The 19615-nt window shown below is 46.3% G+C and overlaps 7 protein-coding genes and 1 non-coding gene across 8 annotated transcripts; 6 read left to right on the top strand and 2 right to left on the bottom strand.

The window, feature by feature from the left end:
* Nucleotides 1–121: 121 nt before the first annotated feature.
* Nucleotides 122–5080, top strand: V2V93DRAFT_349489 (ABC-2 type transporter-domain-containing protein). The gene is made up of 4 exons (XM_066907954.1): nucleotides 122–880; nucleotides 940–1099; nucleotides 1163–4357; nucleotides 4413–5080. The coding sequence occupies exons 1-4, from the start codon at nucleotides 446–448 to the stop codon at nucleotides 4988–4990; spliced, it is 4368 nt and encodes a 1455-aa protein (XP_066763943.1). The 5' UTR covers nucleotides 122–445; the 3' UTR covers nucleotides 4991–5080.
* On the top strand, nucleotides 5081–6352 carry V2V93DRAFT_374014 (beta-lactamase-like protein). The gene has a single exon (XM_066911132.1). The coding sequence runs from the start codon at nucleotides 5320–5322 to the stop codon at nucleotides 6286–6288; it is 969 nt and encodes a 322-aa protein (XP_066763942.1). The 5' UTR covers nucleotides 5081–5319; the 3' UTR covers nucleotides 6289–6352.
* Nucleotides 6353–7007: 655 nt separating this feature from the next.
* V2V93DRAFT_374012 (fungal-specific transcription factor domain-containing protein) lies at nucleotides 7008–10120 on the top strand. The gene is made up of 3 exons (XM_066911131.1): nucleotides 7008–7178; nucleotides 7231–7301; nucleotides 7366–10120. Exons 1-3 carry the CDS (start codon nucleotides 7095–7097, stop codon nucleotides 9722–9724), a joined length of 2514 nt encoding a protein of 837 aa, XP_066763941.1. The 5' UTR covers nucleotides 7008–7094; the 3' UTR covers nucleotides 9725–10120.
* A 141-nt stretch (nucleotides 10121–10261) lies between these two features.
* On the bottom strand, nucleotides 10262–11569 carry V2V93DRAFT_327581 (uncharacterized protein; the record flags this gene model as incomplete). Its single annotated transcript, XM_066907561.1, has 1 exon — nucleotides 10262–11569. One exon carries the CDS (start codon nucleotides 11567–11569, stop codon nucleotides 10262–10264), a length of 1308 nt encoding a protein of 435 aa, XP_066763940.1.
* A 1010-nt stretch (nucleotides 11570–12579) lies between these two features.
* V2V93DRAFT_374010 (glycoside hydrolase superfamily) lies at nucleotides 12580–14853 on the bottom strand. The gene is made up of 2 exons (XM_066911130.1): nucleotides 14591–14853; nucleotides 12580–14524 (listed from the first exon to the last, which is right to left on the bottom strand). Exons 1-2 carry the CDS (start codon nucleotides 14744–14746, stop codon nucleotides 12656–12658), a joined length of 2025 nt encoding a protein of 674 aa, XP_066763939.1. The 5' UTR covers nucleotides 14747–14853; the 3' UTR covers nucleotides 12580–12655.
* A 770-nt stretch (nucleotides 14854–15623) lies between these two features.
* On the top strand, nucleotides 15624–15697 carry V2V93DRAFT_t61. The gene has a single exon. It is a non-coding gene; the product is annotated as a tRNA-Asn (tRNA).
* A 244-nt stretch (nucleotides 15698–15941) lies between these two features.
* V2V93DRAFT_68163 (uncharacterized protein) lies at nucleotides 15942–18836 on the top strand. Its single transcript, XM_066912759.1, has one exon. It carries the CDS (start codon nucleotides 16173–16175, stop codon nucleotides 18567–18569), a length of 2397 nt encoding a protein of 798 aa, XP_066763938.1. The 5' UTR covers nucleotides 15942–16172; the 3' UTR covers nucleotides 18570–18836.
* V2V93DRAFT_68210 (uncharacterized protein) lies at nucleotides 18476–19581 on the top strand. Its single transcript, XM_066912760.1, has 2 exons — nucleotides 18476–18870; nucleotides 18928–19581. The coding sequence occupies exons 1-2, from the start codon at nucleotides 18808–18810 to the stop codon at nucleotides 19537–19539; spliced, it is 675 nt and encodes a 224-aa protein (XP_066763937.1). The 5' UTR covers nucleotides 18476–18807; the 3' UTR covers nucleotides 19540–19581.
* The last annotated feature ends 34 nt before the right edge of the window (nucleotides 19582–19615 follow it).

Here is a 19615-nt window from a genome sequence, read left to right as displayed (position 1 = left end):
ACCTTCTGGCGGCAGACTGAAGATCTAGTAAACTTAATTTGATCTAAGTCCGAAGCCAAGACTACCGCGGTAGTGGCATAGGAAACTGGAAAATTCGGGATTGCAGATTAACCAGTAGGTATTCATTTGCCAGTAGAAACAGCTATAGCTCTTTATGGCGTGGTTACGTTCGCTCCTTACCCGTCGAAGCTATTGTTTCCGCGACATATCGTGAGCTTTTTCGGCCTTCAGATTTTGGGGTACCAAACCATTAGGGTTAATTTAAACTCTTTCCGAACTTCCGGATCCTCGGCTTGTCGATCCGGTCACCTGTAGGGCTTGAAGATAGGGTTTAAGTCGAGCAATCATCTCCGGCTATTCGCCACCCCGAGAGAAAAATACAAATCATGGCGTTTCGCCTGATTACCTTGCGTATACTACAGACAAAAAACAAAGAAAAGCGGTCATGTCTTCCTCGTCTGGTTCAATTGATCTGGAGCTAAACGATGCCGAACAACACAATGCGCTCCATCGCGAGGAAACTCATCAAGTTGCACTAAACCTTGATCGCCTCGAACATTTAACGAAGGTATTGTCTACTCGCTCTGCGGCCGGAGCTGAAGAAGGCCTTGATGAGGATGATTTCAATTTGGGGAGAGTTCTTCGGGAACGCGTGCAGCGTGCTGAGGAGGCCGGGATCATGAATCGCACCGTGGGAGTTTTGTTTCAGAACTTGACTGTTCAGGGTGTTGACATGGGTGCAAAGGCTCTGGCCACTGTTGGAGAGCTTTTGCGATCTCCGTTCAGAATTATTCAGGTACTCAGAGAAGCCAAGTATAAGAAATATCGAAACATTATCGAAGATTTCGATGGTGTCATTAAAGCAGGCGAGATGGTTCTTGTATGTCAATTAATTTATTTCTATTTGATTGTCTTACAATTAACAAGTCGTTTTTTTAGGTTCTTGGACGACCAGGAGCAGGATGTTCAACTTTTCTTCGCGTATTGGCGGGAGAAGTCGATACTTTTACCGATGTTTCTGGCGAAATCACGTATGACGGTATAGACCAGAAAACCATGAAAGGCTGCTTCAAAGGGGACCTTCTCTTTAGTCCAGAAAGTACTCTCCCATAATTATTTCTATATTTTTTTTTTAAAATTAATCTGTCTGACAACTTAATAGCGGACATTCATTTTCCAATTCTGAATGTCGACGAAACATTATCCTTTGCGGCTGATATTAAGGCACCGCGCGTCCGTTCAGGAAATATCTCTCGAAAGGATTACGTCAAAGACATGCGTGATATTCTCGCCACGGTATATGGTCTACGCCACACTTATAACACACGTGTCGGCGATGACTATGTTCGAGGAGTATCAGGCGGAGAGAGGAAGCGTGTGTCTTTGGCTGAGGTTATGGCTGGCGGTGCGCGCTTTGTGAGCTGGGACAACTCGACCAGAGGTCTTGACGCCTCGACGGCTTTGGAATACGCGCGGACTATCCGCACGAGTACCAATTTGCTCAAAAACACGGCTGTAGTTGCTATTTATCAGGCTGGAGAAAATATCTATAAGCTTTTTGATAAGGTTACAGTGATATACGCTGGTCGACAGATTTTCTTTGGACCTGTTGACGAGGCAAAGCAATATTTTCAAAACATGGGATATATCTGCGCTCCTCGCCAAACTACAGCCGAATTCCTTACAGCGTTGACTGATCCTGCACAGGTACCAGTTAAGGAAGGCATGGTGGGAAAGGTACCTTTTACCCCAGAAGAGTTTGTTGCTTATTGGAAAGCATCGAATAACTACCAGCGCTTGCTGCAAGAAATGGATGCTTATCGCGCGGAACTGCAGCCCAGTGAGAAACTCAACCATATGATTGACTCAATCAAACAAGAACGCCCTTTACATGGCAAGCGTCATCATTCGCCATACACTCTTTCGTTTGGAATGCAACTGAAAATTCTTATGCATCGTGGATTTCAGCGCCAAAAAGGAGACAAAGCCTACATCTTCTCCAGTGTTCTTTCCGCGGTTGCACAGTCTTTGGTTGTTGGATCTTTGTTTTATAAACTTTCAAACAGCTATGATGGAGCCTTTTCTCGCGGTGGTTGTATGTTCTACGTGATGCTTTATTTCACTGTCAATGCGCTTGCTGAAATGGCTATGACTTATCCTCAGCGAAAGATTGTTGAGAAACAAAAGCGGTTTGCGTTTTATCATCCAGCTGCAGAATCAATTTCGGCTTTAATTACTTCTTTACCACTTCGTATTGTCAATTACGTCATATTCTGTATTATATTTTACTTTTTACCGATGTTTAATGAGACTCCCGGACAGTTTTTCACTTTCTTTTTATTTGCGCTGCTTACGACGACTTGTAACGCTCTGCTCTTCCAAATGATTGCAGCATTCTCGCCAACTATTGAAGCAGCTAATGCAGTCGCCGGTTTGGCACTCATGATTTTGTTTGTTTATGCTGGCTTCTTGATCCCCGTTCCACTCATGAAAGTGTGGTTTAAGTGGTTGAATTATCTAAATCCGCTGAGATTTGGATTTGAAGCGTTGATAACGAATGAATTGCATGGTCGCAAGATGGATTGTACCGAAAACTTGATTCCATCCGGAGACAAATATAAAAATATGTCACTTGAGTATCGTGTATGTGCCGCACTTGGCAGTCGTACTGGGCAAGACTATGTTCTTGGCGACAATTATTTGTCTGAGCAGTTTGCATTCTCGTTTGATCATATTTGGCGAAACTTTGGTATTGTTTTGGCATACTTTATCCTGTTTTTTGTATTGGGGGCGATTGGTTCGGAGTTAACTTCACCGAGGGGTATGGTTGGCGATGTTCTTGTGTTTAGGCGCGGACATATGCCTGAGGATGAGACTCGCAAGAAGAAAGCTTCCGAGATCGTGGCTGAACGGAACGGGAGGAGCGTTTCTGCCGCGACTCCGAAAACTGATAGTAGCAGTAGCACTGATGAAAAGGTCAGCGATTTAGCAATGTCCGAGGTATTCTCATGGCAGCATGTTGATTATACCGTCACACTTCCGAATGGCGAAGATAGAAAATTATTATGCGACGTTCAAGGATATACAAAACCTGGAACGCTGACCGCGCTAATGGGCGAATCTGGGGCCGGAAAGACAACTCTACTTAATAATCTTGCTCAGCGAATCAATGTTGGAGTCATTAGTGGCGATATGCTGGTGGACGGGAAACCTATTCGTACGGACTTCAAACGTAGGACTGGGTATGTCCAGCAGCAGGATTTACACGTGGCTGAATGCACGGTGCGCGAATCATTGAGATTTTCTGCCGCGTTGAGACAGCCGGCTTCGGTACCATTGGCAGAAAAATATGAGTACTGTGAGCGAGTGATTGAAATGCTGCAAATGGAGTCTTACGCTGAAGCTATCGTTGGTGTGCTTGGTGCAGGACTAAATGTCGAGCAACGCAAGAAACTTTCGATTGGTGTCGAGCTGGCGGCAAAACCTTCGCTGCTGATGTTTCTAGATGAGCCGACCTCAGGTCTTGACTCGCAGTCTGCGTGGGCTATCGTGCAATTATTGCGTCGGCTAGCTGATGCAGGGCAGTCGATTTTGTGCACAATTCATCAGCCTTCTGCTACACTTTTTGAACAGTTTGATAAGCTGCTCCTACTCAAGCGAGGAGGCCAAACTGTCTACTTTGGACCGATTGGTAAAGAGTCAAGCACGCTTATAAACTATTTTGAAAAAAATGGTGCGGCACCTTGTGAAGATGAAGAGAATCCTGCAGAGTACATTTTGAACTGCATTGGAGCCGGAGCTACGGCTTCCGTTGATCGCGACTGGTACGAGGTTTGGAAAGCGTCGTCTGAATACGCTAATTTGACAGATGAGATTGAGAAATTACATGCTGAATTACGCAGCAAGCCCGAGCGTGAAGTTAGTAAAGAGTTGAGTGGGAAGTTTGCTGTGGGATTATTTACGCAGTTTAAGCGAGTTTCCGGACGAATGATGCTCCAATATTGGCGAGATCCACAATATATTTTTGCAAAGATGATGTTGATGATTTCTTCTGGATTGTTTGTTGGGTTTTCATTTTGGAATATAAATCATTCGATTATGGGTGTTCAGAACTTACTTTTCGGAGTATTTCTAGCAATTATAATTGCTGTCCCGATGATAAATCAGATGCAGCCTAGAATCATTGTTCTGAGAGAGCTCTACGAGGTTCGAGAAAGCGCTTCAAATACATATCACTGGAGCGCGTTGTTGGGGGCTACCATCATTGCTGAATTGCCATACAACATTATCTTATCGACTCTATATTACTGCTGCTATTATTTTCCAATCAATTTCAATAGGGCGACAAATATTGCTGGTATGATCATTTTAAATAAATAGTCTCAATAGTGTAGATACTAATTCTTGTTTAGGATATCAATATTTAGTATATGGTTTACTCTATCCAATTTACTATACCACATTTGGTCTGCTAATTACAACAATCTCACCCGACGCAGCAACAGCAAACATCGTTACTGGCCTGCTGGTGTGTTTTATCCTTTCTTTTGCCGGTATTTTCCAGCCGTACTCTGCTTTTCCTACCTTTTGGAAATTTATGTATCGCGTCTCTCCCTTAACTTATTTCCTTGAAGCCATGCTTGGCAACGTCGTTCATGGAATTGAAGTTGTTTGCACTGAGAGCGAGTTCAACGTTTTCAATCCACCAGATGGACTTAGCTGTTATGACTACGCAGAAGATTTCCTTAATAGCTCAGGTGGATATTTAAATAATCCGAACGCCACGTCATCCTGTCAGTATTGCAAGTATACCGTAGGAGATGATTATTTAGACACGATTAATGTGAAATTCAGTCATAGGTGGCGGAATGTGGGATTCCAGTGCGCATATTTGGTGTTTAATGTTGTTGCTGCGTTTACTATTTACTATGTGCTGAGAGTAGCTAAGTTTGATATCTTTGGTGCTATTAGGCGCAAACTGAAGAAGTAAAGAAGCTGAGAAGAGGACTAAATAGGACTTACATGGATCAGTTGAAAGTAAATAGTTCCCGTGAATAGAATATCAATTTTGACTCTGTATAAGTGACCAAGCATCAGACCAGCATTATTAACAAAGGAACCGCTCTCTTGATTTTCATTTCACGCCGCTCATTCTGAGGCTCCGATAACGATATTAGCCCAGGAAGTTATCGCCAAATTGAGCCTGGTGGATATCTCCGTTTGTTTGCTATAGCAGTTTCCGATTTTGCCTCGTCTGCTCTTTATATATTTTATTTTTATTTTTCTTTTACTCGAAGAGATATTTTATCTAAGCACAAGATGGCAGAGACTAGTTGCTTCTCATGGACAAAGCTTAATTCGACAATCTACCGGATTGTGCAAGAAGACTCTCTCGGTGATCTTCCATTCATCTATGTGAAGGTTTACCCTACGCTACTTCTTCTTGTTGATACAGGAAGTGGGCCTAACCATTGCAAGGATCCTACTGTTTCTGAGAAGTCAATTCGGAGCTTTATCGAGAAGAACCTTGCGGCTGAAGGACGACTGTTGACTGCCGAAGGCGAGAAGAAGCAATGGCTTATCTTCATTACACACACCCACTACGACCATATCGGCGGCATGTTTGAGTTTCCTGAGGCAGACATATTTGTTTCTGGATACTCCAAAGATTATGTACTGAATGACTTGGGCTGCAACTCTCTGTGCTGTGTAGTTGGTATTCCCACGCCGAAATTTGAGGTTTATCATTGGCTAGAGCAGAATGAAAAGTTGGTGTACAAGGGAGTTGACCTAAAGATTGAAGCTCTACTGACGCCAGGCCATACACCTGATGAGATTGCGCTATATGACGAGGAAGAGAAGGTGTTCTTTTCGGGCGACTCGGCGTACGAGATCGTGCCAATCTATATGATTGAGACGTCCGACATTCCCGATTTTGCAAAGTCCCTTGATTTCATGCTCGAATACGTGCAAAAGAAAAATAGCGAACTCGCACCAACCGGACAGCGTGTAACAACTGCGGCTGGCCATGTAACGGACAAGGCAGACACCGAAAAGCTCATTGCGGAGCTCAAGGATTGCTTTTACGATTTGCTAAAGGGCAAGTGCACGTTGACTAAGCAGGAGATTATGCGGGGAAAGAACGTGTTGACGTATATGAATGCGACGAAGAACGTTGGGTATTTGTGTATCGACGCAAAGTTGAAGGAAGGAATCAAGCAGTTTGGATATGAGTGGGAGGTGCCGCTGCCTCTAGCCGCAGACGCACCTGCCAAGATATTCGATTAGAAGAATAATACAAAATTGTAGATATTACTAGAATAATATAACGACAAGACTAAATATTATTATGCATGCACGGATAAAGTAGAGATAAGTCAGAGAGCGAGAGCGAGAGAGGAAGCACGCGGCTGAGTCAACCAGCGGCCTATTAACACGGCAGCCTTCCCTAGGAGGAAATAGATATACTTCGCTGGATCAACACGCATTGATCGGCACAACGTCAATATATCAAGAGACGGGGCTAAGAGAGCCGAAAGCACGGTAAGACTAGCAGCAGTGCATAATGGAAAGTAAACAGAATCAGCTAGACGATATCAACACAGAGAAAACCTCAGTCTAATAAAATAAGAAAACAAACAGTAGGCTGATGGCGGGGCGGAGTTGCGGGTGATTACATAAGAGTCGCCGTCACGATTAGGCGGCGCGAGTGGGAGCAGTGCTTTAAATGGCAAGGTAGCTGCACAGCCGGCTGGACTGGACCGCGTCGCGAGCAGAAGCGGACTAACGAGATAGTATCGCAGAAGATGTTGTTTGAAGATTTATTGCATGCGAGTTGAACGTAAAATATAAGTAATACATAAACTGCGTAATATTCCGTAATATATAGGCACTTTGCAATCTCACGATAGTTTTCCGTCGGCGGCGGTGCGGAGTCGATCAGGCTTACAACGGCCGCTCCTACCACGCCGCTTTTTCTCTTCTCTTTTCTCTTCTCTTCTTATCTTCGTCTGCCTTCTTTATCTTCCTTATTTAATCCACCTCTTCTTTATCTTCGTCCTCTTCTTCCTCGCTGCATTCCAGCAGCCAGGCGAATGTTTGTCTTCCCTGCAAACGATGAGGGCTACCGCAAGCGAAAACGGGCCCACAAAGCCTGTGAGCAATGCAAACGTAGACGTGTGCGTATCCCATACTCTCCTCGCATCCGCCCTATCTAATTTCATGCTCTAGAAACGCTGCGAGCCTCCATTTAAAAATCACGAGCGTTGCGCTCCGTGTATGAAAGAAAATATCTCCTGCAGGTACTTTTGACTCCTCTTCTTCGTCACTACTCCCGCCCCCTTTACTGATCCTGGTCCTGTCTAGTCTCGTGCCCAATACTGCCACCCTGGACGAAAACGACGAAGATGATGATGTTCCTCCCGTCGTCACCGATATCAAGCCTTCCTCCGCTCGCCCGCCACTCGTGCGCTCGTCATCAGCAGACACGCCATCGAAGTCCTACGAGCACCAGCACCAGCACGAGCCTGTGACGGCTGCTTCGATTGCGAGCCACGCCGTCGAGACCGTGGCGGCTGTTGCAGCAGCCACTCGACCGCGTCTCGCAAGCTCCTCTTCGTTCTCATCCATCAATGAGTCGCTTCTGCATCCCGTCACTAGGCCAGCTACCGCCGCGCCGTCCTCATCAGCGTCTTCTCCAATCGCAGCCTCCTCTAACAAGCCTTTACCGAATATCAGCGCCACTGCAATAATCAGTGGTCGACACAAATCAGATTCTTCCCCGCCTGCCTCTGCCGCTGCAAGTGCTGCGGCAGCGGCGGCTCCCGTCGCATCCTCTACGGCCGCTACCTTTGACGACACAGTGGCGACACCGGCCTCACACTCTGACTACGCGCATCTACCATCAAAAAAGTCAAAATCAAGGCCCTCGGCCATAGACACCGCTGCGGCCTCAGCTTCTACAGGTACTCTTAATTCTAACTCTACTGCACCGACGACTATGAGTTCAGGCGTCGGCTCGACGCGGTTCATCGGCGATCTTGATCCCGCGTCGGTGCTACTTACTCTTCGCAATGTTGAAAAGGATGATATCGGTGTATGGGTGAAGGGAGCATCAATTCACCAGCCACTAAATCAGCAACTGCTCACTTATCTTAACTCACTTCATGCATTTGACCTACCGCCAAAGCAGGACCGCGACGGCTTGATCCACACGTATTTCAAGTACCTGCATCCGCTGATTCCCCTACTTGGCAAGACAGCCTTTTTGCAAATGCATGCGCGCGATGAGTGTCCGACTCTGCTCCTGCACGCCGTGCTGTTGGCTGCTTGTCGCCACCCATCCGCGCGTAAATACATTCAATCGCGGTCGCCTCGTCACTTTGCCACGCTGACTGCGACCAAGATCCGCGCCCTCATGTTTGCAGATATTGAGCGCGACAAGTTGACGGTGGTGCGCGTGCTTGCGCTCATGTCGCTGCACTCTGAGGGCTCAGATGGTCTTGAAAAGTCGTGCTCTGACCTAGAGCAAGCATTTCATTATGCTCATTTTCTTGGCCTGCATCACGAACGACAATCGCACCCCGATCAGGCGCCCATGCGGCGACTGTGGTGGTGTCTGTGGTGTCTTGATCGTATGTCGGCGTGCGTGTCTGCACGCCCCGTGATCTCGCGACTTGATGATGTTGGCGTGACTGGTATGCGACCGAGCGAAGAAGGCTGGCTTACGAAGCTCTACGATGTTTGCCAGCTACTTGACCGTGTGATTGCAATGTACAGACCCATAGGCTCTACCATTCCACCCGAGGTTGATTTTGAAGTGTCATACGGCAAGAGCGATGACTCGCCGTTTGCCGCGTTTATGCATTTGATTCGGCATGCTGCATGCATTCTTGCCCACAAGCGCGCGCCCGAATCGCCTGAAGTCAATGCCGCGATTTTGTTACACTCTACGAAGCAGATCTTGCATATTGTCAAGACGCAGCCTGCGCTGCCACCGCTCCCAGCGGTTCCATACGCCGTGTCGCTGACGCTGACTGTGTACTTGCGTTTGTATCCGTCGCCAGAGGCGATTGCAGGTTGGCACGAAAGCTGTGCTGTACTTGATGATTTGTCTAAGACATGGTGGGTTGCTGAAGCGATGGGCGGTATGGCGCGTAGCGTGTTTCGTAAGCTTGAGGAGGATCTCGCGAATCGGCAGGCCGAAGAGGCTCAAGCGGTGCCGATCGTAACGAGTCCGACAATACGCTCGAAGAGGAAAAATGTACCAAGAAATTCGCATGATGTGGTGGTGAGTGGCAGCTCGCAGTCGCCGCCGGTCGTGACGCTTGCTAATGATGCGTCTCTGGCGAGTGCCGCGCTGCCAATGTCGAGTGGTGCGCCGACTGCTAATGTGACGAGTCGTCCTACGTCTGCTGCGGGCACAGTTCCTGCTCTTGAGACGCAGTTTTTGGAGATGTTTTCGGATTTACCGAATCCGACGAGTTTTCTTGACCAGGCGTTAATGCTCGATGACATCGAGGCTGATTTGTGGATTCCAAATTTACAATTTGAAAATAATGGTGCTACGACCTCTAATGGATCTAGAGGTGTGTCGACTGACGGTCTAGGTAGTACGACAGCGGCTGGAACGCCATCGACTATGAATTTTTCGAATGAGGATGCATTTGTGATTCCTGGGTTTCAGCCTGCTCCTGGGGATGAATCCACGCGGTTTTTACGATAAGTTGAAGAAAAGTTCTTGTATAACCTTTTTTTTTTTTGGCTTTTGGTTTTTTATGAGGATGAGATAGAAGAAAAGGACTGATTTAATAGCGAATCGGAAAATAGGAAATGGCGTTTTTGATAGTTTTTCGATTTTTTTTTTCTAATAAGTTTGTGGTATTGTTGATGAAAAGAACGGGGCGGACGACGTGTAATTTTCCTTTTTTGTTTTTTCTTGTTTTGTGTCTATGTTTAATTTGGGAGATATTGTAAGATATGAGGGTGTCTTGTTCTACATAGTACATATGAGAAGTAACTGTAAATGAATCTCAAAAGATATTTGTTAATAAAGATATCGATAATTGAGCACTACAATAGATAATAGAATATTAATGTATTTTTAATAATAAAGTTAGACATTTGCGCTAGTTTAATTTTATCTACTACTCTATATAATGAAAATCCATGCCAACAATGAATAAAACTAGACTGACAGAAATTAAACAATTAAAACAAAGACAAAAAAAAAAAAAATGATCATTAATCTATAGCAAAATTGCTACCGATTCTCGCTACGTTTCAGATATGCATGACATCGTTGCCAATTAAGCCCATTCTGCCACATCATGTCGCTGTTCATACTTGGCCAATGAATGACTTTACCTTGATCTTCTATTCCGCCGGCAGCTCGAAATAAGTATGATAGTAGCATATCATCAAAAACCCAGGTTAATGGACCGGCATGGACATGCAATTGGTCCTTATATTCTGACGAATGGCCGTAGACTATACGACTCCAGTCGAATACTTCGAGGCCAAGATGGGTAGCCATAGATCGGTGCATACGATCTAGCGAGAGCATTCCCAGATCAGCTTGCTTGCTGTCTTTACGCGTCGTCATCGATCGGTACATCATTGGCACGTCGGGACCGTATATTTCACGAAGGATAGCAACTACGCGCTGTAATCGTGCGTTCACAAATCGTAATTGATTCCATGCTAGTTGAGAGTCTGATTCCCAAGTCATTTTGGTCTTGAGCAACTCGGGCAGATTTTTCTCCTTCTCCTCGTGTAATCCGGACCTGAAAGCTCGTTCGTCCCAGAACCCGGTTTGGACGAGGATCAAATCGGGAGCGCGACCAGCAGCATTGATCGTGATTGGCAACGAATATTTTGAATAAATTTCTGTTAATCGCTGCTCAAAGGGAACGACAGTCATATTTTTCTCCCACCACCAGTCCGGACGATAGGTAAACATTGACGGGACATGCCACTGTACTAGGGTGAAATTAACACCAGGAACGTGGCAATAAACTGTGGTCTGCCTTTTCCCATGCACGGGACCACCTTCAGATTTCATGCTAAGACCGAGATCTTGACAGAAGGAGAGAACGGCAATACGATCTACCGAGTCCCCTACTAGTAGCACGCGGCGGTTTTTTACCCAATTCATAGATGTTACTAGGTCGAGTTCATCCTTTGAAAGATTGTATACTATGCCTGCTTTCTTACTAGCGTTGATGGCCGTCGTCAGTCTATAAAACTGCAGAAACTTCCGCATCCACGAAGTAGGCGCCGAAGCAATAATTTTGTCTTCAATTTCAGATTGGCCATGAAGAATATTGGGTGAGGAACTAGTGCGAGGATAGACTGCTTCCGGCGGAGGCGGCAAGTCATGAAACGAGCCATAAAATGGAATCCAGCGAGTAGTTCGATACGAAGTATCAGCAACTGCTGTCGGAGAGATAGATTCCTGAGACCTCGGGGGAATTAATAAGTATCCTGGGGTCCGATATGGATCTATACATCCGGCAGGAACGCCGTCGCTGCTCTCGTCTTCTGCTGTTCCGACGACGAAGTGGTGCATGTCGCCAAACTCATCGGCGTCAATGCCGTCTGATTCATTGACTGAGCTTTGCGTCTGCTGCTGCTGTGATTGCTGCTGCTGCTGTTCAGAATTTGATACTCTTGGAGCAGATCCGTCATCATTCTGCTCTGTCTTGACGGTTTGACTCGCAACCGTCTGACTAGTGCCCTGTCCACTAACAACAGCACACACAGCAGCACAACTGGTACTAGCAGCACTAGCACTAGCAGTCGTAGTCGTCACAGCAGTCTTGTTCACATGTGTGATCTGGATCGTATATTGTCCGGTTCGGAACCAGATATACACGACGACGATCATGGCAGCCAAGACCAGCGGAGGCCTGTATAAAGTACGTGGCGGCATTCTGATTCTCTCTGCTGACTTCCTTCTTTCAAATTGATGTATGACAGTAAAGAATGAGAATGCCACGAAGTAATAAAGTGCTGCGTAGCTGCCTGCATAAGTAAGTACGAAAAAGTGGGGATGGCTGCGCCCACTGCTGCAGCCGCTTGCCATGCAATGACTCAGCAGTTTGCGACAGCTGTCTGCTCTGCTCATACCGAAAACCCGCTGCTGCTGCTTCGATATCCGATGTACTAGACTCCCACATAAATCTATCTCCTTGATAAATACTACTATTCACAATTATAGTCGGTATACTCATCTTGTATGGGCTGGAGGGTTAGCCAAGACCGCTGAAACATTACCGCCTCTTGCATTTGGGCAATTTGCTATTCGTACTTGGCGCATTTCCTTCCAGGAAAAGATCCAGCAATACTACCAACTACATCGGCAGCTACATTTCACTATTGAACTTAACAAATGGTCTGATCTTACAATAACCCGCGCACATTCGCAACAATGGAATAGCCCTGGAATTATTCTGGTCGCTTAGCTTGAACTTTAATAAATTGCAACTCAGCCGCGTACCCGACCGCGACCCTGAGGGGAACGAAAACTCTAATTGGTTGATTATGTGGTAAATTATATAAACACTACACTTTGGCCAGCACGAGTGCGACTCGCGATGGAACTATTCAGCAATTTGTTAGTATGAAGTGTGTATAAAACTGGCAAAAAGAAATACTAACTGTAGACCTGCATGAAGTTATCTCTACCATTCCACACCAACGGCGTCGTGAAAAACCGCGATTTCTCATGCTGGATACGCGCATGTCCACCAAATCTTTCTTCATCCGAATCTAGTACGATCTGATACTCTCCTGCCATATGCACACCTACGCGATAGTCAGCGTACGACTGTGTCGGATGCAGATTAAACACAAAGACAAGTCCCGCGCGCTCAAAGACAATGACTTTGTCAGACTCGTGCTTGAGCGACACATACGCGGGCTCTGAGTGCAGCCATCCGTATTTTTCTTCAGTGTGCTGCATAGCTGAATCAAACGCGCTGAGAAACTTGTAGCGCAGCAGATCATCATCAAGAACATTCCATTGGCGTCGCGCATACCAGAACGAATTACCGTTTCCTTCGCGAGGAAAATCGAGCCATTCAGGATGACCGGATTCGTTGCCTTCGAAATTGAGATACCCTTCGCCTCCAAGCGTGTGTGTAACCAAACGGATGAGTTTGTGCAGCGCAAGTCCTCGATCGATGACCGGTGTCAGCTCAGAAAATATAGACATGTGCGTATACATCTCCTTATCCATCAACCAAAACGCAAGCGTCTTGTCGCCTACCAGTGCCTGATCGTGACTTTCCGCATAGGCAATAGTCTTTTCTTTATACCGGCGATTTGTCAATTCGTGCACGATTTTTCCCATCTCCCAGTCTTCGTCGTTAAGTTCTTTTAAAAACTTGATCCACATATCGGGAACCGCCATGGCAAGTCGATAATCAAACCCGACTCCGCCAAGCTTGAAGTCGATGCAGAGACCCGGCATACCTGATACATCTTCGGCAATAGTAATGATGCTTGGATCAAGTTGATGCAGCATGTAGTTAGCCAGGATAAGATAGTTTATTGCGTCCTTGTCGACCTTGTCGTCACCAAAATACTCATGATAGCCGCCAGAAAATCCTGACCCGATGCCGTGATGCGTATAGAGCATCGACGTGACACCATCGAATCGGAATCCATCAAAATGATACTCGTCGACGTAGAATCGTAAGTTTGACAATAAGAATCTCAACACTTCATATTTTCCATAATCAAATAATCGTGAATCCCAAAGTGAATGGACGCCCTTAGGACCACCGTGAAAGTACTGGTAATCAGTGCCGTCAAACATGTTTAGTCCATCAAGTACGTTCTTGCATGCATGAGAGTGCACAACGTCAAGAAGAACCGTTATACCCAGCTTATGGGCCTCATCAACCAAATGCTTAAGCTGCTCAGGTGTGCCGTAGCGCGACGAAACCGCAAAAAAAGAAGTAACCTGATATCCAAAACTAGCATAATAGGCGTGCTCCATAACCGCCATCAACTGTATGACGTTGTATCCAAGTTTGTGAATACGCGGTAAAGTATCGCGAGTAAACTCGTCATAGGTGCCGACACGTAACTCGCTCGTTGAAATTCCCACATGCGCCTCGTAAATTCGTGCCGATAGCGGACGCCGCTGAGCTCTGCTTATCGAGTCATACTTCCATTCGTACTTTTCGGGAGGATTCCAAAATACAGCCTCGTAAACAGGCGAGACCGATAAGTCTTGTGTAACACGCCTGATCCAAGCTGGAATCCGATCTACATAGCCACCGCCCGGTAAATTCAGAGCAATCTTGACACGACTATTGTGCGCAATCGCGGGCCGCCCGTTGATTGCCGGTAGCGTGATTTCAAATACTCCGTGCTCGTTCTTGACCATTTCATGTGCTCCACGATCCCAGTTATTGAAGTCTCCAATAAGATGCATCATCGTGGCATTAGGGGCCCACTCCCGGTAGATGATCTCATTATTGTCTTGGATTTGGAAGCCGAAGTACTTGTATCCCTGAGAAGATCTTAGTATTTCACATACAAAAATCAAACAAATGCAGAGTAGAAAAGAAAAACGCACTTGAGAGAAATTGACGATACCGCCTTCATATTTGTCAAACTGGCTTAGATGATCTACGGCTGTTTTGTGGCGGACAGCGAGATCATGCTTGAATGGCTCTAACCAAGTATCGATCTTGAGAATGCCAGTGCCGGCCTCTTCGGATGTTTCAGTCATTTGCGAAGATAAAGATAATGAGCGAAACACAAATAGATTTTCCAAAAATTATGAAAAAGATTGTAGTGAAGAGCAGAGAGAAAGAAAGCGAGAGCGGTCAACAATCAATGCGCGCCGCTCCAGGGTTTGATATTGATCTTAATCCGGCGTGATGTCATTGTAAGTGCTCACGTGTGGCAATCACGTGGTGGCTTCTTGTACCTGGCTTCGTATTTTGATATGTCTACGTTTCAGCTTTGCAAAAACCGTGTATTTGAATTGGCTTATTTAGAAATAGACGTCTAGCGGATGTTCCGAAAGAGAAAGTTGCAGTGTTTTGCGGAGGCTGGATGTCTGCGGGTTCTGATAGCGTTCAGTATCGTTCAGCAGTGTTCAGCAGTGTTCGGCAGTGTTCAGCAGTGTTCAGTAATATTCAGAAGGAATATTTGGTTATCAAGTTGGCATCTCAAATATATAACCAGCCATCCAATTTAATTCTATACTTACACAACGTTGTCAAAGAAAGAGGGCATACGACCGCGTAGGGATAGTTGCTAAATACTCAATACGTAGACTGTCCCAAGTGAGATAGATGTTGGGAGAAAGTGTGAACCGGCTGAGCCATACATCAATTTCAATGATTCTTGCTCGCCATTCCATGCAAGAAGTTGTTACGCTATTCCTTTTTACCAAAACAGCATAACTCAATTCGCTAATTTAACAAGTAAAATGCAAGAGCTATTTCACTAAAACACTAAACTATGAAATAGCTATGGCACATTTGACTGATTCCATCTTTAGACTGGTGTCTAACAAACACTTTCTCGAGCTCGAGCAGGTTAGGGTAATGTGGTTTACAAGTCTAGGGTGGGCAGTGAAAGCAATTTCGTCATAATACGACTGGGTGGCCAAGCTGGTTAAGGCGTACGACTGTTAATCGTAAGATCGAGAGTTCGATCCTCTCCCTGGTCGGATGTTTTTGCATTAATTTTTAATAGTCTTTTCCTATGTATTTTTTTTCAATTAAAAGATAGCTTTTAAAGGGCAAAGGGCATTGATATAAAGCCAACGAAGCATTGAATATCTGAGATTGTTATGATCATTATACTATCGTGATCATCAAGATATTGTTTCGGCTTGTATGGAAGAGTGCCGATGCCTACGTAGATTAGTATATGGCTTGCCTTTGAGAGTAAGTCTTATTTGTTTGACTTGTTTTGGGTCTTTTTCGCATGACTTTCTCTTCAGAACTAAAAATACCTGTTATTCGCACTCTTCCCACGTCTCCGTAATCTAAAATTTCGTTTGACCCTTTGAGTCATTGTTTAAAGCTTGTCACCCGGACTTAGCACGGCCTTAACCCTCACCTTATTATCTTGGCTTCCTCGACAACCACCGCTCTTGTTATCAGCTTGCTCTCCTCCTTCTTCAAAGTATCGACTCAAAAATGAGTCTGCCCGATCCCGAGCATCGCGTGCGTGCCGTATCACGGCGCGCATGCTTATCCTGTCGTGAACGAAAGATTAAATGCGAGGGGACTCAAGATTGTAGGAATTGTCGCACCTTGGCTGTGCCGTGTGTTTTTGTGCCTTCTCATCGTGGTGGACGGAGACGAAGGAGAAATGCTTCCACTGCTACTTCTGCTTCTGCTTCTACTGCTTCTGCTACTACAGCTAAAACAGAGTCGATTGCTGGCGACAACCGAGCTAGGCACTCGTCATCACCCGGCCTTGCTCCGACCTCTGTCGGTTCGACCTCGCTTCCCCCTCTCTCGTCTTTTCACTCTACTTCCACCCCAGCCCCAGCACCACTGCAGGTGCCCAAGCTGCCTCCTCTGGTTTCTTCAGTACCGATGATGCATGCCTCGTCTTCGTCAAATTCTTTGAGTGAAATACATTCATTTTCCAATGTCCTGGTGTCAATCCAGAATACATTATCTTCGCTACAACAGCAAATAGATGAGCTGAGGAATAAGCAAAACTTAGCCGCAGTTTCTGAGCAGCACCTTATACCTTATACCAGTGAGAAGCCTCAGTCATCAGCTTCATCGGCGTCTTCAGCCTCTTCCTCGTCATCGTCATCGTCGGCGACGTTTCATGGCAACTATCCTATTTCGACAGCAGCAGCAGCAACAGCAGCCACAGCCACAGCGACAGCGACAGCGGCGGCAGGGCCCGAAGTGTCCGTTCCCTTACCATCTACTGCTCTCCCGTCATATAAATTTGCACTCTCTTCATTTCCTGTCAGCGATGTAGAGCTACAAGTCTTTGATTTACCTAGTATCCCAATGATTATGTTTTTCATCGATACCTTTTACGATTGCTTTCACCCAGAGTTTGCGTTCATGCTGCCGAAACCATACTTTTTGCAATCGCTTCACTTTGAAACTGATGCAGCGATGCTGCAAGCAATGCTTGCTATCTCATGTCGCTTTACATCTCGTCAATCCGCACAAAGGCCATCGCCAGCGTCGACTTTGCCGTCGTATATGACTGATCCAATGTACTGGATCTCGCGCGCCGAGAAATGGATGAGCTCGATTAAGCATCCGATTGCAAAGCTACAGACCGCTCTTTTATTGGCGTTTTCGGCCACCTACGATGGACATCGTGCAAGAGCTCATGATTTACTCATGTACGCAGTGTCGATTGTCGAGCTTCACCGACTAGACTTTATTGATTCGCCTGTGGATGCGTCTGGTAGGTATACGCTTGACCCCACTGCCTCTGCGCAAAAGCACGCGGAACTATTATCTTCGCAAGTAGACCGCGAGTCTTTTAGACGCACGTACCACATGATCTGGGAGCTGAGGGTGCTGACTTCGACAATCTGGTCGACCCCGCAGGAGGTCCCCAATTTCACCGGAAGAGTACATGTGCCGTGCTGTGAAGTTACGTACGGGGATGGCATGCGCGACTGGAATGGAAAGACCTTTAGCTATGATGATTTTGCGGACGCCTTATTTTCCGATCTTGGACCTTTCATCATTGACGGTACCTCACCGTTAGGAGTGGTCAAGAAGCGATGGCGATTTAATTCTGCGTGCTTTCGACTGGCGAGTGTCAAGATGCTTGCCGAGACGGCGGCGAGATTACATGACTTGACGGAGAAATTTGTCGAGGAAACCGATCGCTGTGTGAGGATTTTGTTGTCAAAAGTGTATGGCTATCGAACTGGACCGGCAAAAGTTCATATGACGCTATTTCTCACGCACGAGATCTTGTTTACAACTCTACTTTTGCTACACCGCACGCCTGCGCGCGACAGACTAGTCTTTGTCGTGCAGCCTACTCCATACGACGGACTGGTTACGTACGCTGAGAACTCGATCGCGCTTGTGCGATCGGCAGCCAGCTCACCGATGGCTATGCGCAGCTTCTCTGCACTAAAAGACGCAACGATAGCGCTGCTTGACATGATTAATGTTTTGATCGAATGCCGCGGAGGACGCGAGGATACGGCTACGTTGATGATGGGTCCCTTTATGGGTTTCAGCCTTGGTCTCTGTATTCCGGTTATTGCTAGCCAGATTGTGCTTGATGGAGTGCAGCTACCTAGTCTCAAGCTCGTATTAGGCGATTTTTCTAATGCGGTTGCTACACTTTCGGATACAAATTCACGAGAGGAAGACGTGCAGAAGACGAAGCCGACGACGACGACGACGACGACGAAGACGATGCCTCAAATGACGAGCCACCACGAGAAAGAAGAGCGCACAATTATAAAAAGCGACCTCGAATTTTGTTTGCGCTGCATGGAGAAGCTAGGGCGGGTGTGGAAGGGTCTCCGGCACGAGTATGAGGAAGGCATCGCACTGATGGGGCGCATGGAGAAGGTTATGTAATCACGGGGTTTCAATTCAACGAAAAATATAGTCACGTGGATGAGAATTGAGTTTAGGATAATTACATAAGATGAGATACCCCGCGCGGAGAGTGAGCGATGAGATGGCCGAAATCAGTCCGCTACTTCTATAATATAAAGCCATCTTAAATCTCCTTTTTCTTCTTTTATTCTTTTCGATTCTCACCTATATTCTCTTTTCGTCTTCTTCTCGTTCTCATCTTGCTATTCTCTTCTTCATGTCCGGCCCTCGCTTTTTCGTCGTTGCCCGCGTCATATCCAGAAAAGGCGCCCTTCCGTTCGTATGTGTCTTTTACTCATTCTACTCACTTCTACTCACTCTAACCTCTTCTCCATAGTGGGAAAAGCGTCTTGTCGGTCTTTGTGGCGTCTCTGAGACTGAGGTTCTCGGTGGCACCTACTACTGGGGCCAGGACCTCAATGGCGACCCCGACACCATCTGGGGCCTCGAGGGATACACTCACCCGGCTGGATTCTTCCTCGGCCACGTCTCGTCTGATATCTTCAAGCACGAGATGAAGCTCGTGGATGCGGATAAGCTCCTCAAGAACGTACAGGGTCTCGGGTCGCCTGATTACGATCTCTACCACTACGACGAAGCAGGCGGGTTCCTTACAAAGAAAGAGGACCCCGACAAAGACTCAAAGACGTCGCATGTCGCAGTCTACCATTTCTGGACCACCGATGCCTCCAAGCGCTCCGAGCTTCTCTCTGAACTCAATGCCTTCGCCGACCAGCACAAGTCTGTCGACACTTTACAAAGCGCTCTTGTTTTAAAAGCGATCGTTATCCCCGAATTGGCTACTCTCTGGATCCGCACAAAGACTCAGGCTGATTACAAGGCTTTCGAGCCTGAACTCGCTACTCTAACAAAGAAACTTGCGCCAATTACCGCAAAAGTCGAAGTCAATCAATCCCGCAGCTTCATCGGCCACCTTGATCTTAAGTGATTCTAATTTTGCTAGAAATTATTTAACTAGTAGCAATAATATAAAACTTGGTTGATGCATTTTTACAAAAAATTCT

This window comes from Kockiozyma suomiensis (assembly GCF_038497685.1).
Source record: "Kockiozyma suomiensis strain NRRL Y-17356 unplaced genomic scaffold V2V93scaffold_13, whole genome shotgun sequence".
NCBI classification, from domain to species: domain Eukaryota; kingdom Fungi; phylum Ascomycota; class Lipomycetes; order Lipomycetales; family Lipomycetaceae; genus Kockiozyma; species Kockiozyma suomiensis.
The sequence above is the reverse complement of the archived record's forward strand: the minus strand, read 5'-3'. Positions and strand labels throughout refer to the sequence as shown.